Source organism: Petromyzon marinus, chromosome 40 (assembly GCF_048934315.1).
Source record: "Petromyzon marinus isolate PM22_M1 ecotype Great Lakes invasive population chromosome 40, UKy_Petmar_22M1.pri1.0, whole genome shotgun sequence".
Classification (NCBI taxonomy): Eukaryota; Metazoa; Chordata; class Hyperoartia; order Petromyzontiformes; family Petromyzontidae; genus Petromyzon; species Petromyzon marinus.
This window is the reverse complement of record NC_133706.1, coordinates 8,494,458-8,516,635: the sequence shown is the minus strand read 5'-3', so window position 1 is coordinate 8,516,635 and position 22,178 is coordinate 8,494,458. Positions and strand designations below refer to the sequence as shown.

The following is a 22,178-nucleotide window of genomic DNA, read 5'->3' as shown; positions in this document are numbered from 1 at the left end:
ATTCCAGCAAAGACGAAGTGCCAAGGGTTATCTGAAGCAGTTCTCGGTCTCCCCTAATTTGACTCAGCCTCAGTTGAGTAGCGGGTGTGATGTGTACCTACTCGGGAGACAGGTGGCCGGGCATGGTGCTGGTCACTCATCTACTCATGCGCCGTGCCCGCCTTCATAGGTGCTCGCTAACAGCACTTGTACCACCCGTCGGTTATGGCTATACGGGGGATCTTTGTCTTTGTGTGCGTGCAGACTCGGAGACTTGGCGTTGCCCAGGCCAGTTCATCGCCTGGGTTCCACTGTGTGATGCCATCCTCTTATGGTGTGGGACACACACGTGCACGTTCAACATTACGAGAATCATCCTTATGGTTTAAGCCATTATCATCATGATGAGCAGCGTCACTGTCATCGTTATCGTCAATAATTAGGATGAACATCGTTATCATCACAATCAGTGGCAGCAGTTAGCAGCACCGTCGATCGGTATCGTCATTGTCATCATCGTACTATTGTTATCGTCATCAGCATCCGCCGCACTTGCAGCAGCATTTTCAGTTTCACCAGCAGCAGAAGCGAACCATCAGCAGCAGCAGCAACATCAGCAGCAGCATTCTTAATCATAAGCTGCAGCTTCATCATCGTCACCACCATCAAAATCATCATTTTAGTCAGCATCAGCTGTTGCTATGCAGCCGTTTCGGGCCCAGAGGAATTGGTCCCAGCTCAGCACTGACGTCTGACCATGAGACACACACACACACACACGCGCACAACCAAGTGATGCATTCACTGCGGACGGACGGACGAGCTGCCATGGCAGCCACATCCCCCCTGCATGTGGTCTGCCCCTTGTGAGAGGAAAGTACCACGGGGGTTGATTTTTCTACGTCTGCAAAACCAAAAAAACACAACACCGCCCATTGCGCTCACTCCATCAAGGTGGCCCCACTGTACGAGACGCCACTTATGTTCGGGGTTACATTTGTGTTCAAATGTCACGAGTCCATTGCATGTCAATTTTAGCATCACCAGAAGCCGCATGCAAACTTCATGTTAAAATTGGCACTGTTTTAACACGGTCATTAGAAAGATGATGATGTCCATCTTAATTTGATTATGAACAGTTTATGTGTTATTCGTGGGTTTCGGTAGAATGTTCATGAATGAATCAATCGTAAATTATAATGAACACAAACATCGTCATTACTGTCGTTGTGGAGAATATAAGTAACAAATTACATACAGTATCTAAATAAGTTCACCAGAATTGATTTTAAGTGAGCCTGATGAGGTACTGAATGTAAAAATCGGTCTAGAGTTTTTCTTGCATTGAACCAAACCTGCCGATATTATGCACTCCCAGAAGGCCGTGTGGCTGGTGGGATGTGAGAAAAATACTTTTATATATTTTTATGCAGAGAGACAAATATGCCAAGGAGTTGAATTGCCTGCTTATTTTTTTTTATTATACATAGGACTGTAATGATTCTCTGCTTCATTCTAAATCGATAGTCACCAATCCAGTGTTGGGATAGAGTTGAAAGATCTATATTTTTTTATTCTAGATTTGAAGTTTTCGTGACTGCAAGGATCCATAATCTGGTTCTTTCGGTAAAGTCACGTTCGTAAAGAAAATAAAAATATAAAAGATAAAAAAGATTTAAAACAATTTAAATCACGACGTTTCGATTGCAACACAAGCAATCATCATCAGGTGTGAAAATCACAGATTTTTTTTTACTAAAAATATTTTTTACTCAAATGTTTAGCTGTGATTTTCACACCTGATGATGATTGCTTGTGTTGCAATCGAAACTTCGTGATTTTTAAAAATCTTTTTTATCTTTATTTATATTTTTTTATTTTCTTTACCTACGTGACTTTACCGAAAGAACCAGATTTTAAATAGATATTTTGTTATTGTTTAACATTCGTGAGTCATGTGAAGAAATTACACACGACGTTCATGTATGAATGAAAAACACCCACTTTTCTAATCATGTATATATAATACGTTATTATGCACTATTGTGGATAAGTGAACAATATATAAATAAATTTCTGTCTGTACCTTCTCATAACAAATATATATTTAAGTTCATCAGCCTATGGCTCTTCTGGATGTATGTTGTCCGGCAGAATTTGTTTAAGCAACCAAACTCTGGACTGGTTTCATTCTCCTGGTTATCGTCAGCAGGGTTGTGCCACAACTGGCCAAATTAATATTAAACGGGGATCGTAATAATATAAGTAAATGTGTGTCCGCGCGTGCTTGTGTTCATCTCGACAGATTTGGGATTGACTGGTGCTGAGCTGGCCACCTTGTCAAGCTTTGGCCCCATGTCGCCCTGGCAACGACAGGGAGGACCCCTTGGGCCCACGCTCGGAGCACTCGCGTGAGTTCCTTGACTCGCAGGCATGGCAGAGAGGGAGGCCACACGACAAAAAAAACAGAGACAAAGATCCCCCGTATAGCCTTTACCAGACTGTTAGGGGCAAGTGCTGTTTGCGAAAGGCTTATGAAGGCCGGAACGGCAAAGTGAGGAGAGGGGGTCGCCAGCACCACGCCTGGCCTCCTTCATCTTGCTAGTGGCGAGTCTAAAGACTCGGTGAGGCTTTTCTGATGAACTAAACTAAATATAAAGGTGCAGGCTTGCAATTGTTTAGCCACGCCACTCCTGGCAGTCGGAACTCCACTCGTGGAAGCTCTAGATAGCCCCTTCTAGAGGGTAATTCTGGCCTACTCTTCTACGCTGGCCAAACATCTGGAAAGAGTTTGAGGTACCCCACACATCGCCCCCACCACATGTGACCGGCCGATCGATTGACTGTGGAGTACCTACTAGTCTGGATGGACATCTACGTGGACAGAGGCGGTGGGGATTTAAGTGTAGTGTTGTAAGGACGAGCAGACTTCTTTAAGAGGCACACTCTGTTTATTGTATTATTTCCTTATACAACGCTTAACACACAGAGGGATATTCGGTCCCCTCACCCGATACCCTAGGGAGGTACAGCCTCCGGACCTGGCGGGACTCACACGTCTACCGCTAACCTCCTTGATACCTAAGGAGGTACAACCTCTGGACTTGGCGGGACTCACACGTCTACCGCTATCCTAGTCCTCCAGCTAGGACCTAGGGGAGGCTATCTGACCCACCGCTGGCCCGGTGGGTCCTGACCACTGGGTATGCCGAGCCTTCGCCCTTAGAAGGGCTGAAAGGCTGGTCCAGGGTCCTAGCTAGGCTTCAGCCCAGTCTTCTATCTTCGTGCAGGGAGAGAACTCCCCGAGGTCCGTTGGGTCACCGTCTTATACCCCTTCGTGGCCAGGTAGAACCAATCACACATTCCCACGTGGAACCGTCTGATTGGTTCGTACCAACCCCTGGCTACGATCCGTTTCACCTCGACTGACCCCAACCGTTGTACCCAGGGGTAATGCTGCACTGCCCTGGTGGCAATGCAGGTTACGCAACAGCGCGTAGTTAACACCTCTACATCAGAAACGCCGTCGTTTCAACCTGCCATGCTGGGAGAGCGAACCGACAACCTCGGTGTGCTAACCAGTGCACAACGGTAGCATCTGCCAAACAAAGGGCAATGATAATAATTATTATTATTAGTAATGAAGAGCCATGCTCGTTGGTTCTATAGGTAAAGTCACATAGGTAGAAAAATAAAATAAAACAAAAAATAATATATCACGACGTTTCGATCGCAACACAAGCGGTCGTCCTCAGGCGGAAAAAATAATCCACTGCTGGATTATAATTTTTAAAAAAATCCACTGCTGGATTAGAATAAAAAATAATCCACTGCTGGATTATTTTTCTGAGGACGACCGCTTGGGTTGCGATCGAAACGTCGTGATGTATTATTTTTTGTTCTATTTTATTTTTCTATCTACGTGACTTTACCGAAAGAACCAAAGAGTGGATTCCTGCAGTCACGAAAACTTCAAATCAAGAATGAAAAGCCAATAACCGCTTCTCCTTACGCGACTTCTCTCTATTCCAGGGACCGGGCTTCGGGCATCGGAAGCTCCTACCTGCCTCACACGCATCAGCAGCAGCAGCACCAGCAGCAGCAGCAACAGCAGCATCAGCAGCAGCCGCCACAACAACAACACCAGCTGCACAGAGTACAGGGAGGCACGCAGTCGGACCACTCTCCCGCCGACAGCCTGAGCAGCTCCGCCAGCTCGTACGACGACGGCACGAGCGACCGGGACGACGTCGCCACCTCCAGCGTTCTGTCCCTGGGCCACGCCTCGCACGGGGCCTCTCAGGGCTCCCTCTCTCCCACCTCGGCCAAGCGCCTACGGCTCGGCGAACAGCGCTGGATCACATGACGGCATTCAGCTGCCGCCACCCCCGTTTTTCCCTGCTGTCACCCCGTCCTCTGTCATTCCCCACCCCGCTCAACAACCCCCATTCCCTGATCTTGAATTATTGCTCTTTTTCTGCTACGTCCCAACTGTGGCCACCCCACGCCGCTGCCATCATCCACCGCGACCACACCTGCAGGAACGAATGTGCCTCCGAACGTTGTATGCACAGGGTGCTCATTTGGGTGACAGCTAAGAGATATAACCTTGGTTTATAAAAGGGAAAATAATCGAATACTCGAAGCACAGCTTAACTTTGGCCACTTTTACAGTTAGCGTATTAAAGGAGCTTGAATCGTGGAATATTTTGAGGCCAGAGGACTATTCTCGTGGCCATATTTAATTGATGTGCATGTCCACGCCGTGATTTTCTATTGAGGCACAATTTCGAGGCACCGCTAATTGGCGGCAGACTCTGGCCCGGTGGTAAACTGTATTTCTGTGCTCCAGAATTTGTCGAACGTCCCCAAGCGCCGCGATTGGCACGATTGATTACCTACCAATTGTCCTGGCTTCGGCCGTGACTCACCGCTCTCTCGATCGTACGAGTCGATCGTCGATTTTTAACAGCATTGCCAACGGGAGAGGAATTTTTTTTTGTTTTATTCAAGTCGGTCTCATTTACCTTGAACGTTGTTTTTTTTTGTTTGCTTTGCCGGCGGCTGTGCTTCGAGGCGCTTCTTGAAACCAAGTGGCCCCCCCATGTGCTTTGGCCCCGGGTACAGGCACGTGGGGCTTGGCAAGGCGGAGTGGAGGTGTGTGCGCCCTGGTGGTCTCGTTGGAAGGGCGCGTGCGGCGTGATAGATGTTTGCCTTTAGCCAGCTTTAGCTGAATAACGCCACAGAGAGCCGATGTAGGTTGGCGATGACGATGTTGGTGATGAGAATGTTTGTGATGGTCCCTTTTTGAAGAGCATGGCAATGTCGATGGTGAGGGTGATCATGTGGAATCTGGTGACGTTGGAGATATAGTGGATTACGGTGAACGTTGTGATGGGTGATGATGGTCCAGCGGAATGCGGCGGAGACGGTGATGATGGAGGGGTCACTGAATAGAGTAAAGTGATGGCGATGATAGTGGTTACCGGAGAGATCATGTCAATGGTAATACCGATAGTGGCAACAGTGGATGGTGATTGATGATGATAAGGGCAGTGAAGGTGATGATGGTGATAATGTCAGAGGTGACAGAGGTAGTGGTCATGATATTGGATGAAGGTGTTTATGGATGTGACTTGATGGTGACGGTAATGATAACAGATACGGTGATAATGATGATGCAAACACTTTCTATGCCAAGTTGGAACTGTTGTTGACAAACATCAGCATTGAAGGTGTGAGTTTCACCAATGTAGTGAATTGCTTCCATTTCTGTAACAAACCTGCCATGCATTCTTCCCTCGCACACCTCTGAGGCCCCACTTATCCCTAATCAATTGCGATACAAGCTGGACTTGTACCACAAATATCTTGAAACCAACTTGGGATTTGACGGCGAGAGATTGAAATGAGTCAGAAAGTGTACAGAGCTATAAGAAACAAACAAAATACCTAATATAAAAGTGATAATTATTACAAAGAATACGGACTCTTGCGGTAAACTATTCACCCCGCAAAAGCATCATGCCTTTTTCTCTGAAGCTTGTTTTTAAATTAGCACGATAATTTAAGCGAATTAAATGAGGTTTAAAAAAAAGTAAATAAAAAAACGAACGTGGAAGTTTATCGCTGACGAAGTTTAAAAGCACTGATGTTTTATTTGTTCAAGATTTAATAAAATGTAGAGTTTGGCCAAATGTTAGTGTAGTTGGTGAGTGTGTCATTTTTGGGAGGGTAGGGGGTGACGATTTATGGGAGTGTTGCATTTAGTGTATTTGTACACGTGTGTGTGTTCGTTTAGCGGTTAGCTTACTGCGCTACGAACCTGGCAACCCGAGTTCGTATCCCGATCATGGCCAACATCGGTGACGAATATCTAAACCAGTCCTGGACTTCCCCTAGGTCGACTCAAACTAAAATTAGTACCTGGCACAGTGTGTAAAAACATCGCCACCTGGTAGACGAAGGCGGTCGGGGGGAGGTGTTGGCCACCCACCACCTCGTGTTCCGTGCCTGCCTTCATAGGTGCTCGCTAACAGCACTTGCCCCGACAGTTCCACAGTAAGTCCTGGTGTGAAGGACATGGGCCCGCATCCGCTCTTCTGTCATATATAGTCCAGCATATGTTTTTTTTTCTTGAACTCGACGTGCATTCATGATGTGTGGATGCGCTGATGCAGGAACAATGTGTTAGTAATTACAAGCCCATGGCCTGCACAGAAGTCTTACAGACTCCCACCGTTATTATTAAGCTGTTCCTCGCCGCTTGTTGATGAGGAGGTGAGCCCACAGCAGCTGGGAGACTCAGCTTCCCACACCTCGCCTCCACGCTCCCCTCCCCCCCCCATTCTTTTGTTTATAAGCAATGCCCACTCCCTGTTGTTTGTCAGTTTCCTGCCCAAAGTGGAGGACTGTCCACCCGCCAAGGTGACCGGAGCCAGGATCAGTCAACCGGACCACCTGCATTCCAACCAGGCGCGGAGCCACAGGGGGGGCTGGGGGGGGGGGCTCAGCCCCCTCTGAAATTTTGGGAAAGTCGGTAATCGGGATAACCGGATATCCGGCTGCTGCAAAATGCTGCTGGCTACCACCTTGTGCTGCCCTGCAGGCTGCTTGAACGGCAGCCTTTCGAAATTATCGAACTTATGAGCCACATCAGCGGCTCCGACCTATTAATAAACTCCGCGTTCAAATCCAAGAAAATTCGTTTTATAAATTTGTGGCGCCCATTGGAAAACATAAACACTGGATATCTCAGAATATTGAAGTCAGCCCCCCCCCCCACAAGTCAAAATCTTGGCTCCGCCCCTGATTCCAACAGAGGTCTAGGGCGGTACCGGTCCATCTCCCGACAGAGGAATAGCAGCCTCTCCTTTGGAGCGAGAGTTCGGACATTCCACGTGGCCAACCGCAGTAGTCTCCTGTTCCTGGAGGAACCCAAAGAGGGTGGTGGTGCTGGTGGGGAGTTCGGTCTGGCTCCGCACAAATGCAGACTGGCCAGAAGATGCCATAAACGCATTACCCCCTTGGGGCCTCCAGAACGAGCTGAGTTGGGTCTTTCCACCGTGGCATTTTGTAGTAATAGTGCCAAGCGGAAAGGGTTACCAGCTCATCACACGCAAAAAAACGAAGACAAAGATCCCCCATATAGCCATGAACAGACTGTTGGGCCAAGTGCTGTTAGCGAGCACCTATGAAGGCCGGAACGGCACACGAGGAGGTGGGCGGCCGGCACCACGCCCGGCCGCCTTTGTCTCCCCAATGGCGATGATTACACACCGCACCAGGTACTCATTTGAGGCTGAGTCGACCTAGGGCAGTAGGCCCAGGACCGGTTCAGATAATTATCGTCACTTTTGGCGTCATCTGGTCGAGCACCAATTGGGTCGAGGCTCAAAAGAAAGCCGTTCCTTGGTGTGGACCAAATAAGTTTCAAGGACAATGCCACATATATATTACCATAGTATATTTTTGTTTGCATTTTGACTGCAGGTATTGTGGTTAATGCAGACATGAATCCTTGTTAAAAGGTTTCAGTTTTGTTGCCAGAAAAAAGGGGAAAAACCCCTTTTCTTATATTTTGGTACTAGCAAAGGAGGTCTAATGATGTAGATGCTCACCCCGAGCCCTCATTACTTTGGTAGTGCATTGTCTTTGAGCTGTACGCCTTTTGGCGTCATCTGGTCGAGCACCAATTGGGTCGAAGCTCAAAAGAAAGCCGTCCCTTGGTGTGGACCAATCAGTTTCAAGGACAATGCATATATATTATCATAGTATGTTTTTTGTTTGCATTTTGACTGCAGGTATTGTGGTTAATGCAGACATGAATCCTTGTTAAAAGGTTTCAGTTTTGTTTGCCAGAAAAAAAGGGGAAAAACCCTTATTCTTATATTTTGGTACTGGCAAAGGAAGTCTAATGATGTAGATATCGTCACTGGTGTTGGCCGTGAGCAGGAATCCAACTCGGGTCGCCGGGTTCGTAGCGCAGCGTGGCGTTCACCGCTACGCTATCCAGTGCCTCGCACACACGCACATCACAAAGACAATCATACACAATCACACAACCACAACGATCTTGAAGACCAGTGTAACCCTTCAGATGGGTGATACCACCGTTTCCAGCAACGTTATCAATCTCTGTCTCATTTGTATTGTCAGTTGTATCTTAAAGATGCAATTGGCATCATCGTCAATTCTCATCACACACGATTTGATGTATGCATCTTGGGCGTTATGTGTTCGGTCACGAAGAATATGTTCAGTAATTGGCAAATAACCAAATCATCATCATCGCCTCTCCAGGATCAGTACAATTCGAGCACCACCTAGTGGTGACTTTGGTTGTGACGTTAATACAGAAATCTTGTGTCGTACGCTGCTGCTGTTCATACCTGTCAACCCCATGCGGTTTACCCCGTATTCTTGTGTAGGTAAATTTAATTTTCAGGTCCATACGGCGAAGAGCCGTTTCAATACGGGCAAAGGAAAATGTGCTGTCTATTTGTTTGTGTGTTCTCCCCTGTGATGGGACTTTGTAGGATGAACGTTGAGATTTATAAGGGGCACGGGGTGACCAATAAGGTCTGAATTGGTCTGTAATCAGGTAGGCAGCACTGATAAGGGTTTGACGGGTTTGTGATGTAGATGCAGAGCGACGACTACAATTTCACATTTAGGCGGTCAAGCCGTAGATAATTGTGTCAGGAGCAGCCGGAGTCTATCGCTGCGATGTCTCCTTCGTATTTGTGAATCGGGCATTGCTTCGCTGTACGATCTGTTCTGAGTGACCACAGTCGCGACCACCACTACTGCTGGGGAGTTTGTAGTTTGACCTTTGTGCATCAGGAATCCGCATCTACTGCCACGGTTTGTGCAATGGATGCGGTTCAGGATCTTCCACGAGCTTCATGGAAGATCAAATCTCCCCCCCCCCCCCCCCCCAGGAACCCAGGGGAATCTTCTGCGTTGAGACTTTCACCAAGGGGTTCGCAGTCCAAGCCCCCCAATACACTTCGCTGGTACCCCACCACTGGGGGGGGGGAGGCGATAGGAGTCGAGTTCAACTCCGGTGAAGATTGATTGGAGTGTCGAATGGAGTTCAAAACAACGTGAAAGACCCATGGCAGAAGATGCCCTGGGGTTGTTTGATCGTCCACAAAGCTGCTCGTGGATCCACACGAAACCGCATCCACTGCGCAGACCATGGCAGTAGATGCGGGTGCCTGATGATGCACAAAAAAATGTAAAAAAATATAAAATAATAAAATCCCGCAGTCGTGGAACGTGTGACGAAGACGCAATGCCCCGAGGTCCCTAATAACGAAAGGAGACATCGTCACGGGGATTTACACTCCGCTACTCCTGACGGGGTTATCCGTGGCTTGACCCTCCTGAGTGTGACATTACGCTCTTTATTATCTATATCTATATAAAAAAAGGGAAATGTGTAAATGTGTGTGTCTAAAGAATGGAATCTTGGCGCGCGCGAACGTAAGCTTTTTTTTCCTCCCCCCGAACGCGCGTTGGGTTTTATTTAAAAAAATATATATTAATCAGGTAATGATCAAAGTTTTTTCCCCCCATTTTTGTATATGTTACGTTTTTGAGAAGCTTTTTCAATATATTTTATTTATTTTTTCTCCCCCCCCGGGCAACGTCGGATGCTTCCCGCTAAGTTTAACGTCGGCCGTACCCAGGGGGTCGTGCAAACATGAAGCTTCAAAGCTCTGTAAAGGGCTGCTTCGTGACGCTTATTTATTATTATTAAAGATCCACGCCGTCTCGTGTTCACCGCACAGTGCGTTGCGGCTCCTTGAAATATCGAGGTGTTGTTTGTTTGTTATTGTTTGTTGTTGTTGTTGTTTCTACCGAACAATGAGGCGAAGGGCGGCAACAACAGCAGTGTTTAGTCGTGTTACGAAAGAGTGAGGAGGAGAGTGAGGAGGAGAAGGAGAAAAGGAAGGATGAGAAGAATGAGGAGGAGAGTGAGGAGGAGAAGGAAGAGTAAAGGATGAGAAGAATGAGGAGGAGAATGAGAAGAATGAGAACATATTATTAGCTCTTGCGGTAAAGTCACGTAGAAGGGAAACAATAAAATAATAAAAGTACAAAAACAGTAAAATTCTCACGACGTTTCGACTGCAACGCAAGCAGTCATCATCAGGTGTGAAAACCACGGCAAGAACATTTTTTTTAAAAAAAGTAAATAAAAAAGAATGAGAACCCCAAGAATCCTAAAGGATCCCCTTAGCAACGGCGCGCCTGGCAACGGCCCGTGACGCGGCCCCCGTGACGCTTCACTTCCCGGTGGTCACGTGACCGCCTGGAAGTGAAGCCGCGCGGATTTCCCGTTTCGTTGTCGTCACTTTTCGGCCGCTCGGTTTAAAAACTCAAAGCAAGCAGCGACAACAACAACACCAACAACACTCATTTACTTGTAAGCGCGATTATTACCAACGACGGCAAACGACGTGGGGGCCGAACGGAGCGAGGGCGCGAGACGACGACGCGAACTCGAGCTGCGAGGAGCCATCGCCTCGCCCCGAGTCAGGGCGGCGGGCGAACGCGCGGCCGTGGCCACAGCCCGCGGTGAGACACGGGGAGAGACAGGGGGGACACGGGGAGAGGCACGGGGAGAGACAGGGGGAGAGACAGGGGGAGAGACAGGGGGGACAGGGGGAGAGACAGGGGGAGAGACAGGGGGGACACGGGGAGAGGCACGGGGAGAGACAGGGGGAGAGACAGGGGGGACACGGGGAGAGGCACGGGGAGAGACAGGGGGGACACGGTGAGACACGGGGAGAGGCAGGGGGAGAGACAGGGGGAGAGACAAGGGGAGAGACAGGGGGACACGGTGAGACACGGTGAGACACGGGGAGAGACAGGGGGAGAGACAGGGGGGGGCACGGTGAGACACGGGGAGACACGGGGAGAGACAGGGGGAGAGACAGGGAGGGCACGGTGAGACACGGTGAGAGACAGGGGGAGAGAAGGGGGGCACGGTGAGACACGGGGATAGACAGGGGAGAGACACGGAGAGAGACGGGGGGAGAGACAGAGGGGACACGGGGAGAGACACGGGGAGAGACAGGGGGAGAGACAGGGGGGACACGGGGAGAGACAGGGGGAGAGACAGGGAGGACACAGGGAGAGACACGGGAAGATACAGGGGGGACACGGTGAGACACGGGGAGAGTCAGGGGGAGAGACACGGGGAGAGACAGGGGGAGAGACAGGGGGGGCACGGTGAGACACGGTGAGAGACAGGGGGAGAGACACCGGGAGAGACAGGGGGAGAGAAAGGGGGGACACAGTGAGACACGGGGAGAGGCAGGGGGAGAGACACGGGGAGAGACACGGGGAGAGACAGGGGGGACACGGTGAGACACGGTGAGAGACAGGGGGAGAGACAGGGGAGACACGGTGAGACACGGGGAGAGACAGGGGGACACGGTGAGACAAGGGGAGAGACAGGGGGACACGGTGAGACAAGGGGAGAGACAGGGGGACACGGTGAGACACGGTGAGAGACAGGGGGACACGGAGAGACACGGTGAGACACGGGGAGAGACAGGGGGAGAGACAAGGGGAGAGACAGGGGGACACGGTGAGACACGGTGAGAGACAGGGGGGACACGGAGAGACACGGTGAGACACGGGGAGAGACAGGGGGAGAGACAGGGGGGGCACGGTGAGACACGGGGAGACACGGGGAGAGACAGGGGGAGAGACAGGGAGGGCACGGTGAGACACGGTGAGAGACAGGGGGAGAGAGGGGGGGGGCACGGTGAGACACGGGGAGAGACAGGGGGAGAGACACGGGGAGAGACAGGGGGACACGGTGAGACACGGGGAGAGACAGGGGGACACGGTGAGACACGAGGAGAGACAGGGGGACACGGTGAGACACGGTGAGACACGGTGATACACGGGGAGAGACAGGGGGGACACGGTGAGAAACAGTGAGACACGGGGAGAGACAGGGGGGACACGGTGAGACACGGGGAGAGACACGGGGGACACAGGGGGGACACGGTGAGACACGGGGAGAGACAGGGGGGACACGGTGAGACACGGTGAGAGACACGGGGAGAGACAAGGGGGACACGGTGAGACACGGTGAGAGACACGGGGAGAGACAGGGGTGACACGGTGAGACACGGTGAGAGACACGGGGGACACAGGGAGAGACATGGGGACACGGTGAGACACGGTGAGACACGGGGAGAGACAGGGGGGACACGGTGAGACACGGTGAGACACGGGGAGAGACAGGGGCACACTGGGAGAGACAGGGGGACACGGGGAGAGACAGGGGGACACGGGGAGAAACCCGGGGAGAGACAGGGGGACACGGGGAGAAACCCGGGGAGAGACAGGGGGACACAGTGAGAGACACGGGGACACACGGGGAGAGACAGGGGGACACGGGGAGAGACAGGGGGACACGGTGAGAGACACGGGAAGAGACAGGGGGACACGGGAAGAACAGGGGGACACAGGGAGAGACAGGGGCACACGGGGAGAGACAGGGGGACACGGGGAGAGACACGGGGAGAGACAGGGGACACGGTGAGAGACACGGGGAGAGACGGGCACACGGGGAGAGACACGGGGAGAGACAGGGGAAAAGGAGGACACGGGGAGAGACAGGGGGACAAGGGGAGAGACACGGGGAGAGACAGGGGGACACGGGGAGAGACACCGGGAGAGACAGGGGGAAAGGAGGACACGGGGAGAGACAAGGGGACACGGGGAAAGATAAGGGGACACGGGGAGAGACCGAAATCAACGAAGCCTTATCTTATGCAAGAACACAAGAACATTCCGAGCGACCCCCTCCAAAGGAATATAATAGCGTGCCTGAGAGACGGTCAAAAAGTAAACGTCACGCAACTCCGAATACGTCTGAAACTGCCAAAGAAGGAGGTGAACAAGGCCCTCTACACGATGGAAAACGAAGGGTTTCTACTACGGGAGAACGGTGAGGACTCGATGGCTCCACTGTGGTCGCTGGCCACCACCAACTTGCGTGAGCATGACCTCCCAACCTCGATAGCCATTGGAGCCTTCTCCCCGCCGGCCTCCTCTTGTCTAGCCCCCGCCAGCGCAACCCATGCGCGACCACACGAGCCTCTGCGTGCTTACGAATCGGATTGGAAAAGCCGGCTGAACACGTCTGCAATTAAAATAGAACACGACGAAGAAGCCCCCCCAGAGTGTAGGGCCGTTCTCCTTCGAGATGAACCCTCCTCGCAGGAGGGCGCCGCAGGTCTTCGGGAAGAAGAGTCACGCATTCCACCTATAGGAACGATGGCCACCTCGGGTGGCAGCAGGCCAGCGCGGCCACTACCAAAAACGGACGAGCCTGACTGCAGCGCCGACGTGTCATCGGTCGATGGTGCCATGGACGTCGTCCGACCGGCGTCCGATGCCCTCCACGCAAACTACCCGCGGCCCGCCCCGGTGGCCGCACCTCACTACAACGGCGGTGCCCGCGAACCTCTGCCCCTGGCCAGGAAGCGCCCGTTTCTCGCAGCAATGACTGCGGCAGGATGGTCGGCGTCAGTGCAGCAGCCTCAAGGGAGGACGCAGGTGAGCGCCCGAATGGGTTCTGTGTCTCCTTTGCTACCGTTTGTAGTTGTCGAGTCGCCGTCATCGCGTAGTTGTTGGAGCAGTGTGGAATGTTGCAGATGTGTGTCCATTGCCACTAGTCGTATAATGATGCCTTCCTTTGTCGATTTTAATTTGGTTATTTTTGCTTCCTATACACGTATTGAACCGTGTGTGTGAGGATCGATTATTCATGTGATTAATTTGCAAACTAGCTTTATTTCCCGTGGCCATGCCTCATGCCACCTGGGTCTATGCCGTGACCTCCTTCCAATAGCGAATCTTCAACACTTGATGTGGCCTCAAAGTGCACCGAGCCTAGCACAAGCGCTGTGGTGACGTCACTGCCACTTCGTGGCGAATGGCGGTTGTTATTGGTGACTGCTGGCGTACGCCTACTCACTTATGTCTAGAATCTAAATACAAATCGTTCGTACAAACGTAAGCATGGTGATATCTTATATTCTTGGTAAGCATGGTGATATCTGTGACGTCACAACACACCACGTGCTGTTCACCTTCCGACCCCAGACGATACTTATGGGTGGTATTTTAACCCTTTTCCCGTTCCGAGATGCCTGCAAGTTGCAGGGTGGGTGTCTCGTTCACCTCCGAATCTCAGAACGTGGAAGCGTTTCAGTGTAAATTTTCTTTAGAGGGATGCGGCGCTGCTGTTTTTAAAGACATCGTACTCACCGCACAGAACCATAGCGACACGACCCCACTCTATGATAGCTGGTGCCAATCTGTCCCAGAAGCCCTCCCGCATGGCCTTGTGGGAGCCTCCGTACTGATAAAGTTAATTTATTTCAGTTTTTCTTCCGATCCGAATGAACCCTGCCGTACACGTGTGTAGTGAGTCCAACTGAGTCGCAGACGTTATCTTGGGAGCAACACTATTCCGATTAACGTAACACAACACGATCTACACTCGGGTCTCCAATGCCCATCTAACCACGCTACGGCAGAACTAGACACGGTTTGCTATCCCGGCCCGGACCACAAACGGGGTCCCGGACCACGTGGCTAGAGGCTTCTTCTCCCCGACGTGGATCTTCGTAACACCAGCACACGAAGAACCCCGAGCTCCTCACGGAGCCCTCGTCATAAGCTCCCGGGCTGGGGCTGGCTCCGCCCTTCACCCCGCCCACCTTCCAGGCCTCTCGAGCTCCTTCTCGAAGATTCTCGAGAGCTCCTTTGGACCACGTGTACGCCCCACGGCCCACGTCCACCGGTGGCCCCCCTCCAGTATTGTCTGGTCACGTGACAGCAGCTCAACCAGAGTATCATGCCCCAAGGTAACCCTGGCTGGCTGACGCTCCCTCTCGCTCCCTCACCGGGAGCCCGCACCGCACGCTGCTCGCGGTGCCTCGGCGCTAACCAGCGCTCACCCCAACCCCGCTAGGGTCGGTACTGCATCTCGTAACCCAGGCTGCCCGTAATGACAACACGTTACCGGCCGTGGCTTCACAAGCCCCGGCACCATACAGTGACAAGGACAGTCACTACATCACCCCCCCCCCCCCCTCTTCGTAGCTTCCAGCCGTCCCGGCTGCCAACTCCCCCCAAAGCAAGCAGCCGACATATAAATAACAGAACAAACACCAAGTGTGCTCCAACAACATAACAAAGCAATAAATTACCCAACCCAACTGTACAATATATATATATACCAAAACACAAAAAAACGACCGATCAAACCGACAACCACGGCGCACAAGATCCCCACAATCAGCATCTCCCACCCACAACGTGTAACAACGCCCGTGAGCTCGATGGCGAGCAGCATCCAAATACTCGCCACGACTCACGTGAGTGTGACAGCCCATGACGGTGTGGGAGGGTGCAATGCGCGGAATCACACAAATTGAGTCTTTGAACGAGTCTGTGACGCCGGTCCTCCACACGGATTGGGCTAGTCCGCCTTGGGAGGGCCGGGGAAGGGCAAGAAATCGACCCGACGAAGCCGGCTCTTCACGACGAGCAGTAGGCCGGGTCGTTGGGTTCTTAGCCTTCTGAGCACGTGAGGCCATCACGAGCGGCCACGTGCGAGGCATCAGTTGCGCGGCGCCTGGGGGCGGAACAGAAACACTCTGCTGAGGACCCGCATTGGCAGACGCACTCCCCAGCTCGTCGGGCACACCCGACACTCAGCCCCTGCGATATGAAGATGAAAAAAACTCAAACGGAGTGATGAATGGTTTCAGGCGAGAGGGGTGCACAAACCAGCTCCACTTTCCATACGAAACCTGTACACACTGCGGCCACACGACCCGAACGACATCAACCAGCCCCCTCCAAGGTTTTAGCAATTTAGGTGATGTGCCCACCGGCACCTGCGGGCAATGCAACCAGGTTCTGTCCCCCGGCGACCAATCGCACAAGGAAATGCGGGCACCTTTGAACCGCTCGTTGGCCAGCTGCCTTGCCCGAGAGTTAACACTGGCGGCTTCCCACGCCTCAGTGAGTTTACCCATCGTGAACCGAATCGTGTCAGAAATTTTGGACACCTTCGGGGCGGGCTCGGCCTGCAACTGGACATCGATGGGAGTATCATACTCTCTCCCATACATCAAAAAGGGAGAGTAGCCGGTGGACGTGTGAGGGGTCATCCTATAAGCGGCAAGAGGGGTCATCCTATAAGCGGCAAGAAGCGCAGGGATATGCAAATCCCAACCTTTTTATGTACCCAGCAGGTCGCAAACCTCCCGCAGCAGCTTGGATGAAAACATTTTCCCTGATTTATTAAGAGGCGCTCAGGAGCCCCCTTATCCAGGACATAGCCATTGAGGAATGCCTCGGTGATAGCAACAGCCGACTGATTTGGGAGCGGCCAAGCCATAGGCAAGCGTGAGAAATAACCTCAAGAGTAAGTATTTGTTGCCCCATGCCGAAGCAGGAAACGGCCCGAGAACATCAACGGCATCAATTTCATTTACCCGTGACACCTGGATGGACTGCAGTGGAGGACAACAGGATCTTGCCGGCGGCTTCCGCCGGGCACATTGCACGCAGCCTTTCAGTAGATCTTCAACGTCGGAGGCCATGGCCGGCCAATAAAAATCAATTTTAAGCGCGGCCAGCATCTTCTGCACTCCGAGGTGCAACAGCCGATTATGCACAGCCCACACAACCTCGCCCCGCGGGGCGGTAGGGACAACAATAGCATAACGGCGCAATCCTCCACCTCGTGGTGCCGCACCATCGGCGGTCACCCTGACACGCCGGCGCGACTTAAAGAGGGACTAATCCCCTGCCTGTAGACGTCCCCATACCTCATAGTCCAGACCCAAAGTTGCATCACGCGCAACAAGAACGTCGCCCATCCCCCGCATCGCGCTCGCGGCAGACGCAACGAGAGGGGAGGTTGAGCCACACGGCCGACAACGACCCGAACCAGAAAAACACCCGCACTCTCCGGGCGCCGGCAATCGCGATAGGGCATCGGCGTTCGTGTGGCGAGAACCCTTACGATACGGGACATTGAATAAAAAATCCTGCAGGATTTCAAGCCAGCGCGACAATTTACCAGAGGGCCGGTCCACACGCAACGCGTACTGGAGCGCCGCGTGATCTGAGCGCACTTCGAAGTGCCGCCCGTACAAATACGGCCGATGTTACTGCACAAACACGACAATGGGCAACAGCTCCCGGCGTGTGACGCAGTACCACTGTTCCGCCAGGGACAGCACCCTACTGCCATACGCAGCTACGTGCTCCACACCATTTACGACTTGGGATAACATGGCACCAATGCCGGTATTACTGGCATCCGTGTCCAAAATGAATGGCAACGAAAGTCGGGATAACGCAGGGGAGGGGCGTTAACAAGCCCATCGCAAATGGAGTGGAACGCAGCCTCCTCCACCTCCCCCCAATTAAATTTGGGGCCCTTAGCCGTCAGAACGTGGAGAGGTTTAGTTATGGACGTGAACCCCGCAACAAATCGGCGATAATAAGAGGCGAAGCCGATAAAACTGCGCACCTCACTAGCCGAGGTGGGGGTCGGCCACGTCCGAATGCAAGCAGTTTTCTCGTGGTTTGTCACGATACCCGATTCTCTGACTATGTGGCCCAAGTAACGAACAGATTTTTGGAGCAGATGACATTTTTGGGGCTTGAATTCAAGTCGGCCACGCGCATTTTAACGAAAGCAGCCCGCAGGCGATCCAAATGTTCATCAAACATGCGGCCAAAAATGATTACGTCATCCAAGTAGATTAGACACGATTCCCACTGGAGGCCCGCCAAAACCAATTCCATCATCCTTTGAAAAGTGTCAGGCGCGGAATGGAGCCCCATCGGAAGCCGGTTAAACTCGAGCAGCCCTTGGGGTGTCCGAAAAGCCGTCAAGCGGCAACTGCCAAAATCCGACAAAAGGTCGAGGGTTGAAAAGAACCACGCGCCCGCTAGAGCGTCCAACGAATTGTCCATGCGAAGCAGGGGGTAGGCATCCGCGACCGAAACTTTGTTCAGTTTTTGGAAATTGACACAGAAACGCAGACTGCCTTCGTGCTTCTTAACAAGGACGATTGGACGGCGAAATGATATCCACAGCCAACATTTCATCCACCACCGCACGAACATGGTCCTTTTCAGCCGGACTCGGGCGGTAAGGATTCTGCCGAATGGGGGCGGCATGTCCCGTGTCAATATGGTGGCTCAACAGAGACGTCCGACCGATATCAAATTTTGACTTACTAAAAATATCAGAAAATTCCCATAGGAGCGCTCTCAGCTTTTTGGCCCGCGGACAAATCGCCGCATTCCGAACACAGTTTATCAATCCATGCCTCATCAACCACCGGAGGTCCGTGAGAGCGAATGCCGACCCCGACGTTGCCCACGACATCCGCTTTCGGACACGCCGGGGACTCGTGAGCGATCACGGCATTAACGACTTGAATAAACGGTGGCTGGTCCTGGGAGACCAGCGTCTGTGCCGCAACGAGCGACATACCCCGACTGAACTTATTCGAGGGACCCAGTACAATTCCATCCCCCACAGTGCGCGCATCAAGCAAGGCACCAGCATTTGCGCACTGGGCGGGATCCGTACCGTGCGGCACGCAAGTGCCTGTACCGTGGCATTAGCAGAATACATGCGAGTCTGGGACGGAAGAAAAGCCATACGCCGTCCCGACGGCAACTCCAAACAGCCCTGGTCGATACGAATTTTCAGGGGCATCTTGCCGAGAAAATCAGTCCCCAGCAAGCAGGGGACAGCCAGGGCCGTGGAAACTAATACATGGCCTGACAATTGGACATCGGCAGTACGCAACGCAATGGAGATCCGACCGATAATTCCCAACGATCCGCCGATAGCGGCGAAACACGGAGCATCCACCGGCTCCAAAACCCGACACCGGGGGGGCAAAATGTTATAGATTAGCTCGGAGATAATGGTCTAAGACGCACCGGAATCTACAAGCGTGCGCACCCCAACCCCCTCAATGAACCCAAGCACAACCGACGATCCCACGGTCACCGCGACCACGCGACCCACCAGCTCCGACCACTGGTCTGGTCGGAGCGGCCATGCGTCGCGAATACACCCCGACTCCCCCCGAACCCGCGCGCGACCCCGCCGCAAATCGGACCCCCCCGGATGAATGAAGGGAACCCTGGGGCCGAGTGTGAGGTGCGCCGCGACTCGCCTTAGGGGATATGGAGTCGTAGGAAGGCGGACGTCCCAGGGCCCGCCGTCGAGGAACATGCCCCGGCAGGCCGCAGTTGTAGCAGGTGACCCGTCCGTCGCTGGAACGGGACGAAGCAGACCTTGCCCGCCGCCGGTCATCCCGCCACCGATCTCTGTCACCCCGACGATTGGCGCCCCGCTGATGCAGCGAACACGCGGACGCAGGCTCTCCGTCCGCAGAGCACGGCACCAACACCCTGTCATGCTGCAGGGTCTGCTGCGCCTGTATACACTTGGCAATCTTGCGAAGACAACTCCCCGTCCTCGGCGGGAAGCACAGTGCGGAGATCCTTGGCGAGCTCCAACATTTTCTCGAGGACCAAGGCGTCAAGGCCATCATGATCCATTCGCAAAAACGCGGCCTATGCCAAGTGCTAAAAGCGCACTCCTGTAAGTGATGGCCGATTCACCATCCCCTCTCCGCCTCACAGCGAACTTCTGATGGGTGTTCAGCGGAAGCTCAAAAGTGGCGGCCGTCTGGTCAAACACCTGCGTGAGGGTGGACCTCTTGGACAACAGGATGGTGAGGAAAGCCGCTAAAGCATCATCTTCAAGGGCGGCGGGGAGCGCCTTCAACGCGTCCGCCTCCGACCACCCGCCACGTCGGCACGCTACGGCAGAACTAGACACGGTTCGGACCACAAACGGGGTCCCGGACCGCGTGGCTAGAGGCTTCTTCTCCCCGACGTGGATCTTCGTAACACCAGCACACGAAGAACCCCAAGCTCCTCACGGAGCCCTCGTTATATGCTCCCGGGCTGGGGCTGGCTCCGCCCTTCACCCCGCCCACCTTTCAGGCCTCTCGAGCTCCTTCTCGAAGGTTCCCGAGAGCTCCTTTGGACCACGTGACCACCCCACGGCCCCCGCCCACCGGTGGCCCCCCTCCAGTATCGTCCAGTCACTTGACAGCAGGTCAACCAGAGTATTATGCCCCAAGCTAACCCTGACTGGATGACGCTCCCTCTCGCTCCCTCACCGGGAGCCCGCACCGCACACTGCTCGGGGTGCCTCGGCGCTAACCAGCGCTCACCCCAACCCCGCTAGGGTCGGTATTGCTTCCCGTAACCCGGGCTGCCTGTAATGACAACACATTAACGGCCATGGCTTCACAAGCCCCGGCACCATACAGTGACAAGCACAGTCACTACACGTGTACGTAATCGAAACAGAATCGGAAAAAAAACTGATGATGTACACGTACGTGTGTCAACGGAATGGGAAAGGGTTAAGGTTACATTTGGGGTAAGGGAGCAATCAAAACTACTGAGCAAACTAGAAACCCTGCATACGACAAAGTACACAGTGGACACAGTGCAGAGATCAGACGACTCCCCAGATTGTCGCCGCTACGAATGAGCGGAAATACTTAGGGGAAATACTTACTTAAATACCATCCATTTAGTACATACGCAAAAATCTGTCAAAACTTGACCCCTACCCCTCCCTGTACGCACACGTACTTTTTACACCCCCCCCCCCCCACCTGCGTACGTACGCTTGACGCCCCCCCCCCACCCCGAATCAAGGATTAATATTATTAACGTGTTTAAGCAAAGAGATAGTCCAAAGCTGGCTGCATTAAATAATTAAGTTGTGTACCTTGGCCACTGATGTTTGCTGAGCTGCGTGATAGCTGCACTCAGGGGTATGGTGGCACACAAGTGACACCTCTCCCACAGTCCTACCTCTCCCGGCAGTACCTGTCTCACAGCTGAAAAAACTGAACTATGGCTCATTTGAAGGCCAATGTAGACAAATTATCATCGAGGCTTCACTCCTCCCCCCCCCCCCCGCAGTTTCCTATGTATACGTACATAGACCCCCCCCCATACGCAAGCGTACGCAATGCGTATGTACTAAATGGATGGCCCCTTACCTAATAGATATGCTAATGAGTGTGCGACTGTACACACTGTGGGCCCCGAGGAAAGCTTAACGCATAACCGAGTGTGAGTACACGCTGTGCGGCTAATGAATATGTTGCTGTGAACACAGGGCTGTGGACCAATAGTGAGAAGGGGCTCGTGTATTTAAGCGAGTCTGAACACACGGAGACTGCGCGGCTAATGAATGTGTTGCTGTGAGCACAGGGCTGTGGACCAATAGTGAGAAGGGGCTCGTGTATTTAAGCGATCGCGAGTACACGGGAACTGTGCGGCTAATGAATATGTAGCTGTGATTTTAGCCACAGCCAATAGTGAGGAGCGCATAATGCCTAAGTACGTGTAAACACTTGGAGCTATATGGCTAAGGAATATAATATCTATGAGCACGGTGGGACAGGCAGAAAGACCGGGGAGGCAGTACGTCAGCAGCCACAACCTCGGGAGGGTTTTACGCATTTTGTGACTGTGAGTACGCGTGGGGATGTGTGGCTCATGCATATGTA

At 52.7% G+C, this 22,178-nt stretch overlaps 2 protein-coding genes across 6 annotated transcripts in view; both read left to right on the top strand.

Annotated features, from left to right (window-relative positions):
• The window catches only part of LOC116950682 (myocyte-specific enhancer factor 2A-like), a 31,735-nt gene extending 25,554 nt beyond the window's left edge, over positions 1-6,181 (top strand). For all 3 annotated transcript variants that reach the window (XM_032968638.2, XM_032968637.2, XM_032968636.2), the window contains 3 exons: positions 244-313; positions 2,285-2,390; positions 4,012-6,181. In XM_032968638.2, coding sequence (XP_032824529.2) covers positions 244-313; positions 2,285-2,390; positions 4,012-4,345 — 510 coding nt within the window. In that variant the 3' untranslated portion in view covers positions 4,346-6,181. The remainder of the gene's footprint in view (positions 1-243; positions 314-2,284; positions 2,391-4,011) is intronic.
• A 6,978-nt stretch (positions 6,182-13,159) lies between these two features.
• Positions 13,160-22,178, top strand: part of ADAR (adenosine deaminase RNA specific) — a 32,462-nt gene continuing 23,443 nt past the window's right edge. Inside the window, exon 1 of one of the 3 annotated variants that reach the window (XM_032968965.2) lies at positions 13,160-14,073. In XM_032968965.2, coding sequence (XP_032824856.2) covers positions 13,285-14,073 — 789 coding nt within the window. In that variant the 5' untranslated portion in view covers positions 13,160-13,284. Of the gene's footprint in view, positions 14,074-21,666; positions 21,739-21,762; positions 22,141-22,178 lie in introns of those variants that run through there. The other 2 variants (XM_032968968.2, XM_032968967.2) reach the window with 2 other exon arrangements.